At 39.7% G+C, this 25,886-nt stretch overlaps 1 protein-coding gene across 6 annotated transcripts; it reads right to left on the minus strand.

Moving 5' to 3' along the window:
- Positions 1-132: 132 nt before the first annotated feature.
- LOC110732341 lies at positions 133-19,572 on the minus strand. Of its 6 annotated transcripts, none has more exons than XM_021912270.1 (16): positions 19,412-19,572; positions 19,204-19,278; positions 13,838-15,663; positions 13,256-13,708; positions 9,620-9,885; positions 8,444-8,934; positions 8,145-8,197; positions 7,944-8,051; positions 6,057-7,858; positions 5,735-5,843; positions 4,164-4,344; positions 3,970-4,037; positions 3,776-3,888; positions 2,426-3,289; positions 514-595; positions 133-427 (listed from the first exon to the last, which is right to left on the minus strand). In XM_021912270.1, exons 3-16 carry the CDS (start codon positions 15,657-15,659, stop codon positions 411-413), a joined length of 6,429 nt encoding a protein of 2,142 aa, XP_021767962.1. In that variant the 5' UTR covers positions 15,660-15,663; positions 19,204-19,278; positions 19,412-19,572; the 3' UTR covers positions 133-410. The 6 variants fall into 6 exon arrangements, with proteins under 6 accessions (XP_021767962.1, XP_021767966.1, XP_021767961.1 ...); XM_021912274.1 differs by having other exon boundaries at positions 13,850-15,663; positions 19,175-19,278; XM_021912269.1 differs by having other exon boundaries at positions 19,175-19,278.
- Between the last annotated feature and the right edge of the window lie 6,314 nt (positions 19,573-25,886).

A 25,886-nucleotide genomic window follows, 5' to 3' on the forward strand; every position in this document is an offset into this window, starting at 1 on the left:
TAACATATCTTATACTCGTACAAAGTATATAATTTAGGGCATAATTGACCAACCACATCAACCTTATTAAAGGCCCACTCATTCTCGAAGAAATAAAGCTTCGAATCCACAACAAAATACCGAAACATGAGATGACAACCATTGAAAAACTAAAATGCTATAGAAAGGCATCTTAAAGCCTTATACCAAGCTCAATCATGTACAAATGTCTGAGTGAGGAACCCGAGAGTAGGATCCACATTTTAAAGACCTACAATCAAATATAAACATCTACAGAGCAGATTTTACAACTAAAACTAAACTGAGAAATTCCAGTCCTAGCTCCTAACAAAGTAACTATAAATATACAGACTGCCTGTGGACTAATAATCAATCAGCAGCCTTCTTCGCTTCCAGAATTGGGATGAACCTCACGATAGAATGTCTCCTAAAGTTATTTTCCTGTAAAAATGGTAGTCAGTTTCATCTCATTAAGACATAGTACAATTGTGCACTGAGAAACAGATAATATACCTCGCAAATTCCTACGACCTTTGTCATGTGAAACAGAAGGCATCTTGGGAATCACCATCGAACTTTGTAGACCTTCTAATAGCTGCAATACAATAACTTCAGTTAGCCAAGCAAGTCATATGAAGCTCATGCATATTCACATGCAGCCAGCCATAAGTAAGAGAGACTTCCTTATTCAAAGTTAGTGCTCATATTTGGATGTTGAGCACCATCACGTAAGATACAAGCCAAGTCTGTTAATGGCTATACATAATCAGCAAGGAATATGCCTTTTGGTTCACCACCAACCCAATCCACAAGAGAGGTATGCCCTTTAGTTCGGCCCTCTCATGGATCAATAAAGAGCAAAGAGCACATTCACTTTTGCTCAATTCCAAGCCTTCCTGAGACCAAATAATCATAAAGAAAAGTGTGCTAAAAGCCAATAGTGCTTTTTGGTGTATAAAACTACATACCAGTGAAAAATACCCTACCAAAAGGCTAGGATCTTGTTTTCACTAAAATGATATCTAACTGTAGGAGACAATTAGCAACACAAGAATAACACCTTTCCAGATTTTGATATTAGCATCCAACAAGATGACAGAGGCCAGTAGCAAAGAGAGCTTATGGGTAATCCAACATCTAAGAGACAAGTCAATCAAAAATACTTCACAACAGGTCCGTTAGACATGTACCTAGCTCCTCCCCACTAAAAAACATCAATCAATCACCTTTTAACATTCATAGAACAAGTAATCAAAACACAATGTACCTTAATCGTGCATCCCTCATATACCCTGTACATACTAATGAATTAAAAAGCACATCTGAAGCACACAGCTCAATGAGCGATTGCCCCTGGATCCTCCAGACGCTGACATAAAAGAGGGGTGTCTCCAACACCATTATAATGATAAAAAATAGTGTCCTATATTTAGTGATATTACAGTGCATAACTTGAAAACATTAGTGTTTTCATTATGATTCCACTTAAAATAAAAACTATTATTTTGTTCCTGAATAACCATGTACAGCTGTAACTAGGTTCCAGGACTATTATCAATTCAGTACACCAAGAGATGAATACTAATTTGACATTAAGGTGACAGAAAATAAATCCAAAGGTACTTAGAAAAGATGACCTCCTAATGGAAGACCCCATAGAGTATAAAGATGCAGCCATGTAGGCCAACAATGGGGAAACCCACTAAGATTAATTAGCAGCAACCTAAGATTTTCCAACAGTATGGTACAGATACTAGCAAAGATTAGTCTCTCCAGTCTTCAACTACAGAAACTATATAGAAACCTGAAAAGTCATAAGATTCTCCTAAAATTCAACAGCTCATGTCCAGCAGATTGGACAAAAAAATGGCCACGGAGTAGGTAAATACATTTTCCCTCTTCCAACCCATAAACTAGTCTTAAATTTTGCAGCAATGCACCAAACCCTATTGCAGAAGAGTAACAAGAGATTATAGCAGAAGGCTTAAAGACCACGATTTGAAATAATATTCTAGTTAAAAAGAAAAAATAAACAGAAAACAAAACTGACTTCAGAGAACGTTAGTGAAACTCCATCTTCAGAGGAATCAGAACTGTTCTACACTAATCCAAATATTAGCTTTTACAGCTTATGTCATATTCTCACGAGTCTCATTTAGTGCAGAATCAAGTTTGTCTGGGTCATATTATTTTTGGATCTGAAATTTTAGGCTTCACAATCTGAGACACTATATTTTCTATTATGTTGCGTTAAGAATATTCTAAAGAAGTTTAGCCAATACTATACGAGTATACCCACACCTGATGCAGAAATAAACACAGTTTGCAGAAATGCAGAACACAAATTTGGATACATTATCAACCATCCTCCATGGATGCAAATATGTACGTATGTATGTAAGAGTTCCCAGTATAGAAAACTTACTCTATGTGTTGGCTGGATTCTGCGATTAGATCTACGAGGCTCGGAACCATCCAGGTTTGATTTATCAGTATTAGCAGAGTAGGCTCTGTCCTCCTCAATTTTACTCAACTTTCCACCAGAAGGCCCTAATTTAACTCTATTAAGTCTATCAGACTTGGTATTTGATGAAGGGATCTTCTTAGATCCAGTGCTCAGAGAATGAGGAAGTAAAGACGACAAAGGAGCTTCTGATGTATCTTCACAGGCATCCGAGCCATGGTCTATCAACTTTTCTGATGTAATATCATGACCAGCAGAATCCTCCACATCAGTTCCATGACCCATCGAATTTTCAACATCTCGAGTCAGTGTAGACCTACAGTTTTCTTTAAGAGGCAGGGTGCGATGATGAGCTTTACGAGTGCTAAGAACTCTAGACTTGGATTCAGCTGCTCGTTTTTCCTTGGAATCATTTCTTGATGGAGCTTTCCATCCACGTTGAGCTGCTCCCTGTGGCATCAAATATTTTGTGAATTTGGCTGAGTCATTTACTTCAACACTCTTATTGCTTTTAGTTGCCGGAAAATGCTTGCTGACTTCCATGAATTTCCGCTTCTTTCCAGTTGGCTTAGGCACTCCAAAAACTACTCCTCTAGATCCCTCCTTTTGTTCGTTTGTTCTCAAAGGTCGACGCGCAACACGCTTGCTATCATCATTGGTAGTTTTACCAATGTCAAAAGTTCTCTCACTAGTAGAAAAATTAAAAGAATTTGACTGTTCATGTTTCCCCTGAGCAGAATCCACATTATTTGATTCTTTATCTTTAGCTTTAGTAGCTGATTGTGGAATTTCCAGCTTTTGACGTTTCTCCTGTGGTGTATCATTCTGCACAAAAGTATTAAGGAATCCATCAGAAGGATTCATTACGATGACAAAAATTGAATCAGAAAATATCACTCAAAAGGAGCTTTATTAACAAACAGAATTTTATGACATTTGCTTCTGACAATGTGAAGGAGAAACTAACAAATGGAATAAAGCAAGACCAAATTACGCTCTATAAGATTTGATTGATTGATAAGCTGGAAATTAAAGCAATTGCAAATGATATTTAAGTTTTTGAAAGCCTTGATCATCTACAAATTTAAAACCTACATGTTAAACAAAAAAATCATCATCGCTCGACATTATTTCCCTATCCATGAATTTAGAATTTCTTCCCTAACTACACCCTAAGTCCCTAACTTATTCCTCAAGTTACTCATAATTTATACAGCCCTGAGGGAATGAGTTTTATGGATAACAATAGATACATATGCTTAAGTATTCATAGGCATAAGAGCTATGCTTAGAAAATCCTTAAAATAATACCTGTTCAGAAGCATTTTGTCTTCTTGAAGAGGACCATTCAATCCATTTCCCATTACTCCAAGAAAGTGATGCCCGTAAATTCCACGCCCTAACGGTTGAGGTCTCTCCTTGGGCTGCAGCAAGTTTAATAGTCAGAATAAAGTAATTTCCTTAGAAAAAACAAGGTAACAATGGCATATAAATACAATAAGAACCTGGAATGTGGACTTTTAATGTAGTGTCATCCTTTTCATTTTTTTCAGTCACCACACCTTCCCACCAGCTGAAAAAGGAGGGGGAATAAAAAAGCATCAGAACACATCTCATATTAATGACGGAGATTTGCACTAACAAAACATAGCACAACGGGTACACCAACAAAAATTATACGCTAATGAAGATTCGGTACCAGTCATCAATCCACACATCAACTCTATCTCCAACACACCAAGCATAATCTCCAAGAGCAGCCCTGCGTCTCTTTCGTGTTTGTTGATATTGCAAAGCAGTCGAAGGATGGGCAGCACGTATAACAGGCGCTTTATCCCCTTCACCTTCAAGAGGTACCCATTCCCGGAGATTTCCAGAGCCTGAATTAAGCAGTTCACAGATGAAAAATTACAGTATAACAAAAAAAATACAATGTCACTAAATAGATGACATCTTAACACCTGAGAGAAACAAGGGAATTTTTAAGAAACACAATTAATAAAAAAATATTAAAAGGGATGTAAGAGAGAGAAAAGTGGTTTCAAAATTTACTTCAGGAATAATATGGAACAGAATACAGTGGAAATATACCCCATGCAAAAATTTATCTAGCTTCTAGCCAGTATGTGATCAGCCACTGTGAAAGTTCAAAATCAGTTTACAGTACAGCAATTAAAACCTAATATTCATGCTTTAGTTATTAGACAAATAAGTACAACTGTGTTATATTAAAAATTCCTCAGTCAAATATTAACTATCCAAAAATACAGAACCTTTATTTCTTAATAATCTAGTACAACTAACAAAAAAACAAATAGAATCCCATGTATGACAAAGTTAAAATAGGTAAGGTACTTGATTAATTGATTAATCATGCTATGTTGCTGATACTGCAACAGGATCTTTACATGGCTATCATGGAAAGGAAGGAGGGACAGAAAATGGAGGTGAGGTGAGGGAAGGAGTGAGCTTGCATTTTCCGTCCAATTCATTCCAACAATGGAAGTTTGCACCAGGTCCCTAGTAGGGAATGGAACACGGATCCCTCCAATTCTCTTCCCATCTCCTCCACCCAAATAAACAAACAAATAAACCAAAAAAAAAAAAAAAAAAAAAAAAAAAGGGGAAGTCATCCAAAAAATCATCAAAGCACATAGTACCTAGCAACCACTGTACAATCACAACCTTCCTTAGAATAGCACCATTTGCAAAGCTCTTAGGCCCACAGAGGCGCTCATCTTTAGCAATATCACATCTTCACACATCAGACGCAAAGTTTCTAGGTGGTGCTTGAGTAGTCCTCGTAATTTTTCCTTTCCTCTCAAGACCCCCTCCCCCCAAATTTACACACATTTCTCTTGCCACTTCTCAAAAAATGCCCCAAAAATAACAGCATTTTGTGAAAAGAAATGCAAAATAAAATTACAAGATATATGGTCTCCTCTGCCACCCAAAAAAAAAAAGAAACAAAGAAAGAGCAGCCGCATAATTGATGGACTTGCACATATTAATGCAAAGACTATCATCATGACCAAGACTCTTGCGCTTGCCTCATTATCTAGTTGCACACGATAGCCAAATCTTTTAAAAGTTGTAGGTACTAAAAGCAACTGAGACCCATATATCATTTTATTCCACATTGAATCAGCACAGAGCATATATTATTCGGCAAAACATTTCATTTTCCATAGTCAGAGAAGCTCTAATCAATATTGTTTCTGCAAGGGAAAGTAACAAAAGACATGGAGTGATACGAGATATAGGGTATACCTTCCTCAGACAAAAGATCGTTGTAACATACATAAGCCTTTCCATCTTCTAAACTCAAGACATTTGCAGAGTACCAGGCAGACTTGAGGCCATTTCCAGGCTTGAATACCTTTCAAAAAGGAGAAAAAGAAAGAAATAAGGAAAGCACAGAGAGGAAGCTAAATCAAGCCAATAGCCAAAAGAATTATTAGTGATACTAACAAATGCAAGTTACTCAAACAAAAATAAGGGTAATCTAGATTGCTAAAATTCAGAAAGCCAGATACTTGGTATTTTCATGCATATGCAACGAATGGGAAGCGAAACTCTAATTGATACAAACCTCAACAGAAGAACCCTCCTTAAATTCTTCCTCAGCAAGTGAGCCCACTTCAAGCTCATTCTTAAAATTAGTGGTACCCTGGAGAGCATTGGGTTTTGAAGCCACTCTGCCAGATTTTGACGCGTCAGGAATATTACGGTTTATCCCAGACCTGAAGTCCATTTTATCCATATGTTTGGGGCCCATGATGCCAACTGATGAACTCAGGCAGACATTCAAGGAGCCATTCAATCCCTCTGTAGAATGTATATCATCCACACCTACAATCCTGGATCTTCCCGTCCCTACAGAATGTTCTACAGGACTACAGGCAGGCACATCAGCATTGTTTTCAAAACTAACAGCACCTGACTGTTCAGCATTCCCATCCCTTGCCTTTTCCGCCAACACTGCAAAAGGTTGAGATGATTTCCAGCAGCCTTCTGGACCAGCTTCAATCAAGTCATTCAAAGGCAAAGGCTCGCCCATAGCAACAATTTTCCCAGCTTGGGATACTGCAGCTGCAGCAAGCTCTGCAGCTTTTACTATGGCATTCAAATTTTCAGCTTGTCTTGATGCAGCAGAAGCTGCTTCAACCCTCTTCTTAGCAGCTTCCTTTGCAGCTAGAAGTATTGAGCTTGATTGACTGCCGACATTATTACTCTTTAAAATGGATGTCGGTGTAGCATTTCCTATATCGTGCACATCATTAGAAAATTTTCCACTAGACGGCTCCAAACAATCAGTTTTACTGGAATAAATAGCCTCATCAGCCATAAGCTTTGCTTGCAGTGCAGCATTACAAGCAATCTTTGCAGCCGCTGCAGCTGCTTTAGCAACTGATGCAGCAGCTGCAATTGCAACTGCTGCCGAAGCTAATTTAACTTCAGCTTCTGAGGTCAATCCAGAGTCCTTCTTAGCCAACTGGCTCCACAGATCTTCGCAGTGATTAATAGCAGCAGTGGCAAGATCTGCAGCATTCTCTGCTTGACTCTTAGCTTCTGCAACCTTACTCGACGTTTCTTCTGAGCAAGAGACAGCTTTTCCTGTGTCTCCATCAACTTTTTTTGGTGGTTCAATGGAAGAAACTCTAGAAGCATCAACAACAAAATTGCTTAGAATAGCATCTGAAGTTTGACAAGCAGGAGGTGGACAACCTATAGATGAGGATGGAAAAGTAGCCACGTCTGAAATTACCACTCCTGTTTGAGCCTTAGAGACTGAGGAGACCTGGCCAGGATCAGAATCAGGAGCCTTTTTCCTCTTCCTAGGCTTTGGATCTACAATATGCTGCTCAGCTGAGGCCATTATCTTTGGATCTTGCAGTGGCGACACTCCTCCCAATAAAGGGCTGGAACTCACATTTTGAATAGCAGGACTAGGAGTTGTATGCTTTGCAGTAGATGTTAACACCGCTGAAGTGTCATTGACGGGAGTTAATTTCACTGTTTCAGTCATAGTCACCGGATGAAATCGAGCACTTGAACTGAAGGCAGCAGTTTGTGGAGAAGCCATCCAGGGAGCAGGGAAGCATGTCTGAGGTGGCCAAGATGTATGAGCAACAAAATTTCTTAGCGGTGGAGTCTGAAAAGAATGCCCAGGTGTAACTGATTGTTGAAAATCCACAACAGGGCCTTTGTTCATAGCATTTGACATCAAGCTATCACGGGTTGGTGTCGAAATGTTCCAAAGTGGTGATGATAGAGGAATCATTGGATTAACAGCCGCTGCAGGGGTGTCTTTGTTGGTGCCTCTACTCACAGGTGTAGCTAGCACTTTGCTTGAATGCGAGCCTTGTTTAACACCATCCGAGCCCCTAGGACCTAAAGTGCTCCATATTAGCATTAGCAAAAGGAGGATGAACTCAAAAGAACAAGAATTAGAAAGCATGAACTCTAACTACTGTACCTGACTGTGAACGGGAAGGTGTTTCAGCAGCAATGGAAATAGATTTTTGATTTCGAACCCTTTCAACAGCAACTCGCCAAATTGATTCCCAAGAATTACGTGCTCCATCTATAAGAGACAAGTCAAAAGCGACATGTCAGAAGCCACTATAATTTTGTCGACTCATGAAGCTATACTTAATATATTTGTATGAGAACCTACCAGACGGTCCAAAAGCCGAAATCATACAGGCCTCATCAGGAGCAGTCCCTTGACTGCAAAAACCAAATTAACCATATTAATTCAGAAAACAGATGGTAATAAAAGTTTATTTAATTAGAGTGAACTGTTATTAGATGGGCAGAATAAATAGCCTCCAAAATACATAGCCCCAAGAATAGCCATAAATCAACATAAAGCATAGATGAAATATATATATATATATATATATATATATATATATATATATATATATATATATATATATATAAGGAAAAAGGAAAGAAAGAAAAAGAACCAACATTAGAGAACCATAAACAAATATCTGTGCGCGCAACTGAACTTGTTGCATGTCTGTGAAAGACTGTCGGAATGAAGCTGATGGAGAGGTAGAATTGTTCAAAGCTGAAGTATTCAAATCTGGTAAACTTGATGAAGGAACAGCAACCACTCCAAAAGGCTTTTTGATACTTCCTTCAATACTCCCATAGGCTTGCATTTGCCCACACTGAGCAAGTGGACTGCTAATTGGTGCGCTCAACTGCATATTGGAAACTTTGTCCGCGTTCATGGATGCATTTTCCTGAATTGGACCCTTCAATTGATTCCCCTTCTTAGAATTCTCTTTGGCAGTTCCTTTTGCAGATCCTCGACGTCCTTTACGTTCAGATGTGCCTCTAGAGCCCACAGGTCCACTTTCTCCATCAGATACTCGAGCATTATGGCGAGGAGTTTTCTGTAACGTCGTTCTTTCGGTCTTACCTTTGCTAGAAGGTGCAGTCTCCTCGAAAACCTTAAAAGAAATTTAACAAAGCAAATAGGTAATTAGATAAAGAAAGAAAACATGTACCTTTCAAGGATTCTACAAAATATGATCTTTTATAAAGTTACTAGGTTGGAACCCGTGCAATGCACGTTTTATATAAAATCTATTTTTATAATTTGTACATTTAAAAAAATGGAAAAATATAAATAAGAATTATGCACCTTGTACAAAAATATTTGTAATTTTATAGTTTTAGAATTTCATCAAAATTATGATATAATACCTGTTCAACGTCGCCTAATACATATTTCAAGGTAAGAGTCCATTTATTAGTGTGCTATTTACAATTGTTTCATTTTTTAAAGATAAATTGATATGTTGTAGTTGTAATGTAGAAGCTTCTAATATTCAAAATTGTTAAATATGGTAGCTCCCAAAAAAAAAAAAAAAAAAAAAAAAAAAAAAAAAAAAAAAAAAGATGAAATCATCCTTGCTTCTAGGCAGGAAAAAATTTATTATGTGATTATGTGAGTGACATGTGAACAGTGATGACGTCAGCAACGTTTTGTTTTAGTAATAGATAATAGATTTTGAAAATAAAAAATAAAAAAATTAATCACATAAATAAACTCACTCTTCCTAAAGAAGCTGAAATTGAAAGTATGGCAATCCGATAGATACACTTGGAAAATAAAACGTGCCGTTGTATTACCTTGCGTTTCTCAACATCAGGGAATGGAGACCAACTCTTTGCAGGTTCTTTCTCGGTCGTATCTGGCAATATGTTAACTTTAAATGTGAAGCTGCTATCTTCTACCAATAGATCTTTCCTTTTTGGGTCCTCAGAAGTAGATTGAATATCTTTGACAACCTCGTCAGAGATATGACTCCTACCTTCCTCATGGTTATCCTTCTCCATTTGAGAAGGCTCACTTGAGCTGATGATGGTCGGAGAACCACAAGAAGTCTTGTCAAATTCTGTGGAGAAAGATTTCAAATTTTAGAAAAGATAAACGAAAGTCAATTCGCTTGAAGAAACTGTAAAAGACATTTGGCTATCCATCATGGAAAGGTTGCACTTCAAGTCCACAGTAGGTATACATTCAGATTTTCAGAACATGATAAGGACATTAAAAGAGGCCTAAGCACCAAGGTGTAAGGACAACAGGCAATAAGTGTCCAAGAGTTTATAGGCACAGAAAAGTGCACATTTCTATGCTCAAAAACAGTCTTCAACGCAATAAACTTTAGACAAACAATAAATAAATAAACTAAAAGAATCACATGCTGTGCAAATAAATTAAAAAGGTCACAAAATTTTCCATAATAATCCATCAATATGATACAGTATAAAATAAGAACACGATCTTGTATATCAAAAAGGATGAAAAAGACAGTCAATTGTCACCTAACAATACACTTCTCATTTCTACGGCAGCCTGTAGCACCCGAAATATACGAAGTCTGGTAGCGCATTGGGGCAACATGAGTGCGCTTCATCAAAAAGTAAATATTCTTATTAAAAAAAAGTACTTGTGCACCTTAGAGCACCTAAGCACCCCACATCTAAATCACCTCACCTAGAATAAAATAAAGATGCATGGCCTACATCCCCCAACGCCACAGCGTCTAGGCACGCGCCATTAATACACACTGGTTGCACCTGAAATCGCCCTTTGTGCTGCCATGTATTAGCTGCATACTTATTTAAACACTAATCAACACGTTTTTAGAGTGCGGTTGGAAGTGCAAATCAACTATTCAAGGTCCAATGTTCAAAACTTACAAGCTTTCCCAAATTACCTCACTGAAGAAAGATACTACCAGAGCAACAGTATTGAAATGAGAGTAAGAAGCATCACAGCAGTTCATTGTTGCTACATTATTAAACTCAAAAAGTGAGCAAGAAGCTAAGGAAAATTACGTTATACTCGAGAAAAATCTGTGTCTCAATTCCCCAACCAATGAGGTTTGAAAGACGAAAGGCTCCTACTAATGCATTTATTTTTTTGACCATCAGCATGGAAAACAATCAAAGATAAAATACAAAACAGGTAAATTAATCCACAAATGATAGAGAACTAACCAAGAATGATACCAGCTGACCATTCATTTTTATAGTCAAAGGGTTCAGGTTTCATTCCAAGGCTACAATATAGCTGGAGTGAAGTGCAAATTGAAATATAAGGGAGCCAATTCCTCTCCATAATTTATAAAAACTAGGTTAAACCCCATGCAATATATGCACGGTTGTTAAATAATTGTAATGACAATATATGAAAATAAGGATTTGACCCACTAATTATCAAAAATAAAAAGTATGAAGTATTTTAAGAAATAACCACATATTAATATATATAGTTACAATAAACAAAATAATATTTTAATTGGAAAGTTTACTTTAATTTCTATGTAAAGCAAATGTTTATGGTAATAATAATTTCTTTAAGCAATTACTTTTTGGAGGGAAAATTTTTAATGTAATGTTGCCAAGTGTCCTCTTAAATTCGCCTTTAGTAATATGTAATAGATGAGAACTAAGGAGCGAAACATTTTTGGCACTTAGTTCTTTCATGTTGCAAAATGGGAGAGATGCACAAGTATTAGAGAGACAGCGTGATGAGGAGAGGGCAGAGTGATTTGTTGGGGTGGGGGGTGGGGGGGTTGAATAAACGAGACCTGTGTGATGATGAGAGAGAGAACCAAATTCCAAAGGAAGTATATTTGCAACTATTTTAAATTTACCAAATTTCCTAAAAAAGAAAGTGTTGCTACATATAAGAATCTGAGGGAGTATTCATAAAATTATCAAAAAAAAAAAAAAAACATGGAGACACAAAACAAGGCATGGCCCCAAAGTGAGTATAAATTTAGGGGCCGTTTAGTTGGGGGTATTCAACAAAGGGAATGGGAATCGACGGGAATCATTCCCTTTGTTGTTGTTTGTTAGGCCACTTTTCCAATCCCCTTTACCCCCTTCATTCCCCCGAATCCCTCTAAGTTCATTCCCCACCCCCCCTAGCCTTTTCCATTCCCTTTCCTTAGTCAGCATTACACCACCGTGCCTACACCAGCCACCACCCTTCTACCCTACCCCCACCGCACAACCACCACCCAGCCATCACATCGCTTTTCCCCCGACCATCGCCGTCCCTTCTCCGCCACTCGCCGACCTCTGGTATGCTCGCACCTCAATCGAAAATCTTCCCCAACCCCTCGTCGGAACTCCTGCCCCTGTTTGTACCTCCCTCACCCCTTGCCGGAGGTTGTCGCACCTCCCCCATCCCTCGAAAATCACCCAGCAACACCGGAAACGCCAACTCTTCAACCCCACTCAGCCCCCTCCTCCGATCACCCATCCGGCCACCTTCCTTGTTCTTGAAACCCAATTCGAAACCCAGAAAAAGCCCTAACCAAGAAATGAAAGATGAAGATCCATGGAAACCAATTTGGGGCTAGACGATTTAGGGTTTGCAAAAACGAATCTCAGGGACTCACAAATCGATTTCAGGGAAAATGATTGAAGAACAAAATTTTCAGGGAGAACGAATTGAAGAACGATTTTCAGATGAATCTAGGGGGAACCGAAATTTTAAGGACTAAGAAAATCGAATGAAGAACGACATTCGTGTGTGGTGGTGGTGCTGTGGTGGGGTGATTCCCTTTATATTTTTAAAACAAACAACACACTACATGGAATGGTTTTTCATTCCATTCTCTTTCATTCCCTTTGTTCATTCCATTCCAATTTCCCTGCGCGAACCAAACGGCCCCTTAAAGGAATATCTCATGTGTCTTAAATCAATGACATCCCTTATAAAAAAAACGGAAAGGAAAAAAAAAAAGTATAGCAATGTAAAACATAAGAAAATTCACATAGGGAAAGGGCCAGGACCAAAAAGGTGAAAGGAAGAAAGTAGATTAAAACTAAGGAAAAGAACGAGTACAATTGAAAATAGGCAGCATTAAAGATTGTGCACTATAAAGTAGCATGAGTATACACATGAAAATTTTTCCAAACCCTCCACATCACTTGTCAAGGAATTTTAAAGAGACCACGAGATATTTTACTCAAGGTTTGTTTACAGATACATCCCACAAACAAACCGTAAGCAAAACCCAATGTAGGACTTATTCATCAAAATGAAGTGTTCGTCAATATTGTTGAAGGATGCTGTCAAATATTTTCTTTTTTTCCTAATACCAACAAAAAATTTAGCCTTGTGGTCCAACAAAAAAAATGGATAAAGCTCTAAATGAACCAGTAAAGTAGCTAAACAAGACTACTCTGCAAGGAAAATATAAGAATAAACAGGAAGTAACATGATTACAAAATAAACATACAAACCTGAATTTGGTGCAGAGTCCCTTTCTTCCTCCTTAGAAAATGCTTTCTCATGATTTTCACCACTGACCAAATGAGAATCAGCACTCTCCTTCAAACTTGACTTCGTATTGCTATCAGAGATAACCTGCAGATGATCAGAGTACAAACAATTCATAGCTTCTGCTGATGAATGTTCAATGCTGCAAACATCATCAATTTTATTTACAGGTTGCGAAGACTTTGCAGCCAATTCAGAAATCCCATTAGAATCATCAGCCGCTCTAACTTCAACCTTAGAAGTGCTATCAGCTTCAGCTCCTATATTTGTATCATTAGATTCCTTCGTTCCGGCTTCTTCACAATCATTGGCTGAATGGTATAATCCAACTGCTAGAGGCTCCCTTTGTCCAATTTCAGGGCAATCATCTAGAGCAGTTGAAGCACTGGTTTTTGCGAGAGGGGAAACGCTTTTTGCTGAATCAAATGAGCTTAGGTTAGCATATAAAACTGTTTAGGGCCATAATGCAAATCATCGTACAAATATTGCCTAAACACTTGTAAAAAAATGTTGAAATACAATAGTGTCAGCACATAGTATCATACACTGTGTGGTACCTGATTCCGGTTCGCCAGAAATCTGAGGCTGAAACTTATGAATGGGATTATCACTTTCAACCCCTTCACCTATTTCAAGAGGCTGAGTTCTCTGGTCAAATTTTGCAGTTCCGGCATTCACAGATTCAATATTCCCAAGCTCAGTAGACACTTCTTTATCTGCCTCATTTGTTTTACAATCATCCTTCTCGCTTCCAGAAAAATCAGCTTGCCTATGAACTTCCTGAATCCCTTGAATGGAAACATCCTTACCGTGAGAAAATACATTAGCAGCAGATTCCTCTCCAGTGACTACAGACTCTCTATGAGATCCTTCAACATCTTCTGTATGCTTGTGATCAGCAGCATAAGACAAAGCTGCCACATTAGATGAATTACCAAGATCAGTTTCACCAATAAAATCAGTTTTTTTCACTGAAACTCCGTTGTCATCATTGGAAAGCAAAGGCATCCCAGACATACTATCATGATTCAATGGTAATGCTGATACATTTTCCTTGTTATTATTGTCCTTTTTGTGAGGCAACTGCCCAGTAACATCCATATCTTGCTCAGTAATTGCAAAATGTCCAGAATGTAGGCTGCCTAACTCAGCAGGATGCAGGGTAAAATCCATTGATGACCGACCCTGATCATCGTCAAATGGCTCATTCGCCTCTTTACTTGCAGAAAAAACGTTTTTAGGTCTCAAAGTCTGATTTGAAGTGGAAGTGTTTTCATCATCTCCTTTCAAAGATTTCAGCTCAGACTCTCCTTTAACTGAGTTATTTGTAGAATCTCGGAAAAAATGACGACTTGCCTCCTGACAGTCCCTTCCAGATTCTGAAGTCAAACTAGGAGAGTTGCTCACAGTACAGATATTAGTACTAGCGACACCTGCCTTTCCTTCCAAAATAGCAGTGTCTTCTAGTGCAGTCATGCTGGAAACCTGACTTTCTTGTCCAACATTACTGCAGCTTTCATGAGAAGCATTAAGTTTTCCTTGTAGAGGGGTTTTTAAGGTGCCAAGAATCCCAATATTAGGAGCGACATTATTACCTTCATCTACCAAACTCAAAGAATCTCCTACGGCCCCAGAGTTCATAGTCTTCTCAACAGAAATTTGGGATTCTTTTAATTTTTCACCAGCACATAAATCATGATAAGAATGCACAACTTCATTTGTTGATGTTCTACCATTGTCACACAAAGCACTTTGATTGACATTACTAGAATCTCCACATGCAGATTCGATCGTTGCATGGGTAGCTGAAGGGTCCTCCAACTGCCCTACCATATGCCTTCCGGAAGATGGAGAATCTTCAAGAACATCACCAGACCGTAATGCAGCATCAGGGTTTACAACATCTGCATCATTGCTTTCTTTTAGTGTAGTACCTGTTTCCCCATGTTTACTCGGAATACCTTGATCGTGAGTAGCATCCGATTCTAGTAAAATCGACGCTTCAGGCATCATCTCTTCCTGACCAACAGATTTTAAAAGCATTTCAACAGATTCTGAGGATGTTGCCTCGGACCAAACATTATTTCGTCTAGATATAGAGCATGAATCAGCTGGAGTTGAATTGAACTTCATTCCATTACTGTCTCGGGAAAAATCTTCTATCCACTGGTTATCTTCTTGACTTTGGATACCCAAAAAAACCTCAGTTTCAACAAGACTATCAAATCTCAAATGTCCTTGGAGGCTGTCATCAAAATCAAACTTTGGAAAATCATAAGGTCTTAATGTGGAAGATCTAGATCTACCTTCACCAGCTAACTGAAGATTATGGCGCGAAGTATCATTGTCATCATAATCCATTGGCATATCCCTGGTATCACAGAAACTGTGAGGGACAATACCACAGAAGATTGACTACTGCACTAAAGATCCAAGTATACATATTGAATTCAAAAGGAAAAGTATGTGCAAGCCACATCAAAACAGAAGATGAGACATAATTTAAAAGTCTATAAATCATGTAAGCCCGCATGAAGACTTCAAAGCAGCTAAAGTTTTCCTCATCGCACTTACTTCAATCCAAGTATTCACACAAATTTTTAAACACACAGTAAGTTAAAGGAATTACATCTAATACTTATTAAATAAATTTATTTAGATTTAAATTGCCTACGAACAGTCCCACTATGTAATCAGAACCTTAGAGAAAGCGCAAACAGGATATCTCAAAGAAATTAGGTCCTGTAATCACAACCTTTAGAGAAAGCGCAACCAGGATATCTCAAAGAAAATAGGGCCCATTTGAAGAGTCAATTGATAATCCGCACATCTGAAATTTCCTAAATTTTACTCTGATCAATCTCTAATGTGTTGATACAAAACCTTGTGGTCATAGGTGGTTGTAGAAAGTTACACTACCCTCGAATTTGTAACTTCATGGCTTTTCACTTTCACTTCCTAGTAAGTGATCAAAATTGTTTAATTGGCCATAGGAAGATGAAAGTCCCATGGCAAGGTTTATTTACTAGGTGAGGCTAGGTAAGTAGTGTTGTACATAACCGGGTACCAGGCTTTTTGAGTACCTGCTTTTGCGGGTAGTAAAGTACTCAGCCCAGGACCCGACCCGCGAACTTCAGGTGCCCGTTTAAACAAAATTTAAATTAAAAAATGCAATTAATTAATATAGATATATGAAAAAGTTGCAATCAATTAATATTTGAATAGATGTTATCTACAGAATATTGGTGTTACAAACCTATAATAATTTCACACAAAAACCAAAACCCAAACTTTGTACTCTTACAATTCATCAATACAAATGTAATTATTATTGCAATTAACTAAAACCAAAACCCTAAGTTATGAACTTACAAATTTAAAATATTTCCCCCAAATTATGTACTCAATCCCTCAGTCGTTACCGCCGCCGCCGTTTACTCATCTCCGTGGTCTGAGGGTGGTGGTGGTGGAAAGGGAGGATTTGATGCGGTAGTGGCCTGGTCTTGACAGTGGTCGGAGATTGGCAGGAAGTTATGGTGGAGTATTTGTTGAGTGTTAGATTACTATGATAATGCTAAATGATGAGAGCTTTTTGTTGGAGAGGAGGAATTGACTAGGGAAATTGTGAGGTTACAGTGGTGTCTTCATGTTGTCTTCACTACCACATCAAATCCCCCCTTTCCACCACCACCACCCTTGACGGAGATGAGTTAACGACGGCGGCAATAACGACCGAGGGACTGAGTACATAATTTGGGGAAAACATTGTAAATTTGTAAGTTCATAACTTAGGGTTTTGGTTTTAGTTAATTGCAATAATAATTGCATTTATACTGATGAATTGTAAGAGTACAAAGTTTGGGTTTTGGTTTTATGTGAAATTATTATGGGTTTGTAACCATTAGTACAATGAAGATAACATTTGTTCAAATATTAATTGATTGCAATTTTTTCATATATTTATATAAATTAATTGCATTTTTAATTTAAATTTCGTTTTAAACGGGTACCCGGTGATCCGGCCCGCGAAATCCAAAGTTCGTGAACAGGTACCCGAAGTTCGTGGGTCGGGTCATGGGCCAGTACTTTACTACCCGCAAAAGCAGGTACCCGCGGTTATTATCAGCCTTAAGTGTGACTGTGTGAGAAGGGATGGGGCAGAGGAGAAAGAGAGAGGATGCTGAAGTTTGGAGGAAAAAAGCCCAAAATTTTTTTAACCTAGCAGTTTTTTTTTTTAAGGCTATCTAGCGGGTCAAGGGTACCCGAGTAACATCAAAGCTCGGCCCATGACCCGAGAATTTTCATGGGTCGGGTACCCGACCTTGGGAAAAAGTTCTCCAATTACCCGTCGGGGGTCACAAGGTCATAGAGTCGGGTCAACCGGGTTGAATTTTTTTAACACCACTATAGGTAAGCCGTAAGCTACTTCTCCTATTTTGTTGGAAGTAGAATTGCCTAGGAATTTCCAAGCTAGTACCAACCAAACAACTTCTTGAACCTTGATTTCCTAGGAATTTGTACTTCTCGTGCATTAGACAAACAATATCCTTAACTACAAACAATAAAACTGCCAGCTTTTATAGCAATAAAACTGCCAGCAGTTCTCAATAATCATGGTAAGGAAACAACATAACAAGCCAATATGATTGTTTCTCCTAGTAATTTAATCAAGGATACACCTCAAAGACTTTTGACATATGCTACACGCCTGCCCTTGATTCCTCATTTAGAAACCAAACAATAACTATGGTAATGGGGTTAAGAAAGGGATAACTTTGTTTAGCTCCTAAAATTTCAGGAAGCTAAGAGTCTGTCTAGCTCTAGCCAAGCTCTAGCTCATTGGTACTAGCAGCCCAAAAAATAATACAGATAATTATGAAAGTCATATTTTATATGAACAACTTTTCTGCTTTCTTTAAGCTACTTTTATGAAGATAACAAACAGATTGATCTAGCACTAACAGGAAAATATTATATACTTATATCTCTAGCCTATAATTTTTAATCCTACAATTTTAACACTGCTTTTTAAATTAAATAAAAAATTCAAATTCAAGTTTCTCACCTACCCCTTCAAACTGTGGGTTTTTCTTAATCAGAACTTCAGACCACCACTCGCACTTAGGGGTAACATACTATTCGGTCTTTGAGCAAATGAAACAAGTTTTTTATTAGTTATTACCACGTATAAAAAGGTTAGTTAGACAGAGCACAAAGTGTCTTCCAAACAGCAGCCAAAATTACTATTACCGCGATAGAAGATAAATATCCAAATCCAACGGAATCAAGGTTCTCATGCTTTGACTCGAATGGTAACTAACATATAAATTCAACTTACTATAGTAAAACTTACTGCATTAAGTATAGCAGATACACATTAGAGAAATATACCTTTCCTTTAAAAAAAACCAATGACGAACCTATATAGGACTATCTTCCTTAAAACCCAAACCAAAGCACTACACGTGAATTTGGGCACTTGGCACACCAAAAAAAATTTCCCCAATTTGGTCTATAAATCTACAATTCACCTAATATCTAAGAATGCAACATATATCTGCACATGTGCACATAGTTAACTTATAACTTGATTCAAACCCGAAACGAAAACTTTCAAGATTCATTAATTATAGATTCCCGCAAACTCGATCAAAGCGAATTTAAAACAACCACTCTTTTCCAACCTAATCGCATTTCATTAGTTAGTACTTCTACACTACACCAGTAACAGTAGCATTACCACTAGTGAAGTATAAGCACTCGGGACAATCAAATTCGACGAAAAGACGGCATTTTTCATCAACAAACCGCCATTAAAAGTGAGAAGTACAATTAATCCCAGCAAAATTAGCGTACGCATAAAAAGGAGAAATGAACAGTACCATAACAAATAAGGCAGTAGAGACGCTACCTCCCTCCATTCGGCGACGAAATCCAACCCGTTGAATTCAAAACTCTGCTAATCGAACGGTCATCAGCCAAAACCCTTGAAACAAAGAATCAACAAAAACAAAATTTCTAGGGTTAGCCGCAAAAACTACCAAACTCAAACTCAATCTACAAATCACAAAGACATGAATTTAATAAATTTGGTAAATTAGAAACCCTAATTCAGTCACCAGAGTAGTAGAAGGTCCCAGTTTGCGGCGGCGAAGACAGCGGAGCTCCGGCGAAATCGAGGAGCGAGAAAGTGAGTGTGTGTGAGGGGAAGAGAAAGAAAATATTTGGTGAGTCGTTTTCGATGGGAAAATGTTAAAATGAGAAAAAGGAGGGAGAAAAGAGGAAATAAAATGAGTGAATAATATAGAATTTGAAAAAAGTGAAGGAAATTTGGAAATGATCTAACGGTGGAGAGTTGAAGAGAATAGGACACGTGTAAGGGTGTGGATCGTTGGATGGGAAGAGTGAGGAAAATCAACGGGGTCAACTTTGATTAACATGGCGGTGACGGAGATTTTGTGAAAGACGGTAAGAGAGTGATGTGGTGGAGCGTTTTGATTGGGTGGTGACGGGGGTTTGGTGACTGGGGTGTGAGTTTAGGGTTTTAGTTTCCCCGTAGGTTTTAGTAGTGTAGTGACTGTCTGTGTCTTGTTGATTCTTGAGTTATCCTGTAGGGGGTGTCACATGATGAGCACGTGGTTGAGGATTGGTGAATGGATCACGTAAGGGACGTTTTAGGAAACTAAGCTTCGTTACGAAAGTAATTACAAAAATGGTTGCGTGGCAAAAGTATTTACAAAAATAAGCTTCTGGGGTAAACAGCTGCCTCGGGCAGCGTTTTACTTTCTATTTTTTAAAAAAAAACAATTCTGCTACAAAAACGCTGCCCCAGGCAGCGTTTTTATAGTTTGACTTTTTTTTTTCCTCGTTTATTTTTTAAAAAAATTAATTAAAAAAAAAGGCAACAGCATAAAACGCTGCCCCAGGCAGCGTCTTATGCTTGAACATAAGACGCTGCCTGTGGCAGCGTTTTATCTGTATATGTTTACAGGTAAAACGCTGCCCCAGGCAGCGTTTTACCTGGTTGGCAGCACCAAACCAGTTTCTTGCCCCAACCCTCAACATCCTTCCAACACCACCCCCAACCTCCTTCCACCACCTCCAACCCCTTTCCACTACCGCCCTCCACCACCACCGCCTTCCACCACCGCCTTCCACCACCTCCAACCCCTTTCCACCACCGCCCTCCACCACCTCCAACCATCACCTCCACCACCTTCCACCTTCCACCACCACCGCCTTCCACCACCTCCAACCACCACCTTCCACCACCACCTCCAACCATCACCTTCCACCACCGCCTTCCACCGGCTTCCACCGCCTTCCACCACCGCCGTCCACCACCTTCCACCCCGACCTCCCACCACCACAACCACCTTCCAACAACCGTCCACCACCACCTCCAACAACCTTCCACCACCACCACCTCCAACAACCTTCCACCTCACACCACTACCTTCCACCACCACCGTTGACAAGTCAATATATACATAAATCAAAACATATTGGGAAACAAAGAACATAACACACAAATGTTGACCGAAAAACATTTATTATATTAGAAATGTAAATGTTATATACCTAATCTATACAAAAATTTTACTACATGAAATAACTAAGCTAACACTATCCCGATTCATCTATCCGGGGCAATTGATCTAGGTCAGGTTGCTCGGCCCTCTGTCTGACACGCCGCCGCCTGTAATGAGTAATGGTGGTGAATGGGTCTAGAGGCGGCGGGGGAGTCAGCTGACTGGTATCTGGCACCTCCTGGGAGCCGAACGGCGCAGTGCTGTGGAAGGTGTAGTCCTCTGAGAATGTCGGCGTCGTAAAATCACCTCCACAACTACTCTGTCCGAGCTCGAACTGCGAATGCATCGAGTGGCCATCATACGTGTCCCTTTGGGGGACGAGGTAGTCGTGTCCATATCGACGCAAGCTGGCCATGCCCATATCCCGAACCCGCTGGACCTCGTTCCCGGTGGGCCCGTCAGCCAGGCTAAGGGACAGCGCGTCAACCATCGATGCCATGTCTGCCGCCTGCAATAATCATTGATCAGTTATGCATAGAAACCTAAAAAGAGATGAAAATTAATCGGTTGGAAGTGAAACTCACATATCCATAAATCACGTCATATGCTGGATGGTAATGGGTGGAGGGAGGTGTGTAGCTGGGGTTGATGAAACGCCGGGTAATCCGCTGGTACCAGACCATGTACGGATCGTGAGGCTGGAGGACGCCCTGCATTGGTACACCGCCCACAACGAACTCCAGTCGGCGATGCCAGAGCTCTACGTACGCACGATGCTCCACCGACCAATCTGTCTCTGCCTTTCCTCGTCGGTCAACCCCGTGCAAACGAGTGCTGGTGTCACATGGCTGAGGGACCGGCTGAGGTATCCCATATTACCGCAAGACCCGGTCAGGGAGGTGACTCTCCACAACCTCAAAACAGATCACCGGGGTCCGAGCACGCCACTCTGCCTCATGCTCCAGCAAATGACCAGGCATGGCCTCCACTAACTCAGGAAGGTACGGATCCCATGTCACCTGCACATACACATCAAAAAAACGTCAGTGAACGCTAAACACATCAGACAGTAGAATAAAGAGTACAAGTGAAGAAATACCTGGTCCTCAGTAAGTCGATCGAAGGCGTCTCGGTAGTACGGTAGACTCCTCGCCGCATGGGAAAGTGTGAGTCTAGGGGCAACCCACCTGCATCCGTATGCCTCGTCAGGTGTAGGAAGAGGGGGAGCGGCGTACGCCTGGTACTGCTCGTCTTGATCCAGCTCCCCCGGTCGATGCCTGACTGGCCTACCTGGCCGCCCGACGTGGAGATGCTCCCAAGACCAGAACTGTTACACGAATTAAAACGTAAGTGTTTACTATTCATCTATTAAACTATTACACTAATTGGTGAGTTACCTGAAGGACGACCAAAGGACCTTTGATCTCGATTGCACCACGGTGGGACGCTCGGCATAGATGGCGATACAGTATCGCCAAACAAGCACTACCCCAGCTGTACGAACGGATATGGTCCCAGTCGTTGTCTAACAACTGCAGGTGTAGGAGCTGGAGGTGGCTGTCGCTCTTGTTGCCGAACAACACGCCAGCGACCAAGAAGAACAAGTAAGCTCGGGCGTGTCTCTGAACGGCGGCGTCATCAGCACCGTGATGAAGCTCGCCAAAGGTCTCTCGTAGCCAACCTATCCTCAACCCAGTTCCCCGGATATCTTCGGGAGCAGGCTGAACCCCAAGAACTCGAACTACAAGTCCTACAGGATCGACTAACGGGCGTCCTGTCACTGGAGTCCCGTGTATAGGAAGCCGCGTAAGTATCGCGACGTCACGCAGGGTCACAGTCGCCTCCCCTACAGGAAGGTGGAAGGAGTGGGTCTCTTGTCTCCACCTCTCCGCGAGCGCAGTCACAAGCGCTCGGTTGATGGCCCTGAAGGCCATCCGGTGAATTCCTCCAAAACCAGCGAGCTCGATGTACTCTAGGACGCGTGCCTCGACGGCCCACCCCACCATTACTCTGGCTGTGTGGTGCCTACAAACAAGCGGCTTCGCGGGATCAACCTGCAAATGAAATACATAAACGTAAGTGTAAAACGATAATTTCAAGGAGCATTCTTAAGTATGTTGGCATAGGAAGTAAATGTTACCGATTGATCCCATACGGCAGTGCTCCGGTGCGTGGCCTGGAGTGTAAGCACGGAAGGGTCAAGCGGTCCGGGCAAATGCACCTCTCTGTCCATGGTATCTGTTCACTGACTACGGTATAGATTAAACACAAATATGATTTAACAAGTATTATCTGTTACAGCAAATGTTATTGTTTTATCTTTTACAGCAAACCAAATAACAACTCAAAAGTAATGTTCTGCGTCGTTCTGGCTGGACACGTTGTCCTGTTGTGACCTTGCTGATGGCATCTGCTGCATCTGGTGGGTGGCCGGTTAGTCTCATCCATTTCGTTGCGTATGCGTTTTGACCTCGGTCGCCCTCTCCCACGAACCATGCTGCTGTCGGCAATGATCTTCGAACCGACGTACTGCTCCCAAGTTGTCTCACAGGGGATAGGCCAGAATTGGGCTGCATACGTGTCGGTGTAGGCCTTTGATTGAAGCGAAGGGTCTACCCATGGACGCTCTGACAATGAGTACGTCGCACAAACGGCTAGAACGTGAGAACATGGGAGATGGAATATCTTCGGTTTGTTGCACGCACACGTCAGAAGTTGAAAGTTAACCGCATGCTTATGACCTCCCTTGCAACCAAATCGCTCCCCCCTTTCAGTTGTGACCTGGTAAATATGCAATCGGCGATTATATGCTTCGACCCTGTGATATCTTGCAGTTGTAGTGTTCTTCTCAAGAATGGCAGTGACCTTGGGGGGTATGGAAGTCCTAGTTCATACCTCGTCTCAGAAGACTCCCTTCTAAGCGTGAGGGCACTTGCGGCTGTGTGTTGTTACCGGAAATAAATGTAGAATGTGGTTCTGCCCTGGTACTTTGTTGGGTACAAATAGGCACCATCTCCACATAAATCTCGGTGGGAACACCCTTCAACGCTACAACGCTCCTTAAAGCTTTCAAATGCTTATTCGAGGACACAGGTAACACTTGAACCCCATTCCCGGTCTCAAACCTCATTTTAATGTTTAGTTCAACACTCCCCGGGTTTGAACTAACGCTACTATGAACCTCGTTCATGAAATCACTGAAGGTCATGTTCGGTTCAAGTGTCAGTGGTTCCATATTTCCACCATTATACTCGACACGAGGTCCGTCAAACAAAAAATCACCTCCCCACCGGCACAACAAAACTACATTCTGTGCGGCCATATTCTACACAACAACCAAAACACATTACACTAAAACACACTAATCCATCTCTAAATCACATCCAACTAACCACTTTGGAACAACTAAGCATCACTAGGTCACCATTAACAAGCAATAATTCTAGAAATTCAAATACTTAACATCTTCAATATTTCAACACCAACAATTCTACATTATCCAAATTAATATTTAACAATCACAATTCATCAACTCAACCCTAAACCCCTAAATTCAACAAAAACCCCCAAAATTCAACATAAACCCTAGAAATTCAACAATTCAAGAAATTCAACAATAACCAATAATTCAACAACACTAACCAACAATTCAACAACACTAACCAACAATTCATGAATTCAACAACACTAACCAACAATTCAACAACAATATCCAACAATTCAATAATTCAACAACACTAACCAACAATTCAAGAATTCAACAAACATAACGAACAATTTGTAAATACTCAACTAATATTTAACCATACCTTGAATTGGATGTAATACGAAATTGGGTTGAAGAGGATTGAAGAGGAAATTTGGGAAGGGAAGGAAGAGGATTGCGAAGGAGGCGAAGGAATGAAGAGCAAACGTGATTGAAAACGAAGCTCGAGTTTCTGGTTTTACAACCAGACAGAAACGCTGCCTGGGGCAGCGTTTCATTAAAAAGATAAGACGCTACCTGGGGCAGCGTTTTATGCTGTTGCCTTTTTTTTTAAATTAATTTTAAAAAAAATAAACGAGGAAAAAAAAAAGTCAAACTATAAAAACGCTGCCTGGGGCAGCGTTTTTGTAGCAGATTTTTTTTTTAAAAAAAAATAGAGGGTAAAACGCTGCCCGAGGCAGCGGTTTACCCCAGAAGCTTATTTTTGTAAATACTTTTGCCACGCAACCAAATTTGTAATTATTTTCTTCGGGAAGCTTAGTTTCCTAAAACGTCCTCACGTAAGTCTTAGCCTCCTAGGACACCTTTTTAAGGTTTTAGGGAGTCTTTTCAATCCTTTATTTTCTTAAAAAAAAATACTCCATATTAAAAAAAAATCTAATAAGAAATCATTGAGAAAAATTAAATTAGGATACCTGTCGGCCTAATTATGGACAAAAACGAGAATATATATTTATAAATTTTGAACTTTTAACACTTTATTATCTATACCACTTTTAAATGCTTCTCTTATAATTCTATAATTGCACGTGCACTAGTATGTAGTTCTCAATTGTATAAAAGCGGCGATTTAATAAAGACTTGTAAAATTTAAATAAAATAAAATTTATTATAGAGCATATGATTCAATCAATTCACCGTGATAATTTTTATTATACAAACGGTTGTAACTTGCAATGTACGATCAATTATCATGTAATACCATTTGTACAAAATGAGCTACTTAATTTTACTCATTTGCACAAAAGAAAAATTGTTACACTTGTTTCATTTATTTTTTCTTATTACATGCACACAAAGAGCGAATTTATCAAAGTAATTGAAAACAATAGCAAAATTGATTTGCTTGTTTGTGCAATTGAACATGGACAACTGATTGCAAGGTACAATAATTGGATGTATATGAAAAAGTTGATTAGCTAGTATCTATGATAACTATAATGTAGACATTTAAAAATGTCTCCTCAAAATCAAACCCGATGATGAACAACTTTTCACCGCCATTATTGGTCGGGTTAAGTATTTAATCTTGGGAGTGCTTAAAACCCTATTCAGTCAAACATAGCCTGCAAATCA

Source organism: Chenopodium quinoa, unplaced genomic scaffold (genome assembly GCF_001683475.1).
Source record: "Chenopodium quinoa cultivar QQ74 unplaced genomic scaffold, ASM168347v1, whole genome shotgun sequence".
Classification (NCBI taxonomy): domain Eukaryota; kingdom Viridiplantae; phylum Streptophyta; class Magnoliopsida; order Caryophyllales; family Amaranthaceae; genus Chenopodium; species Chenopodium quinoa.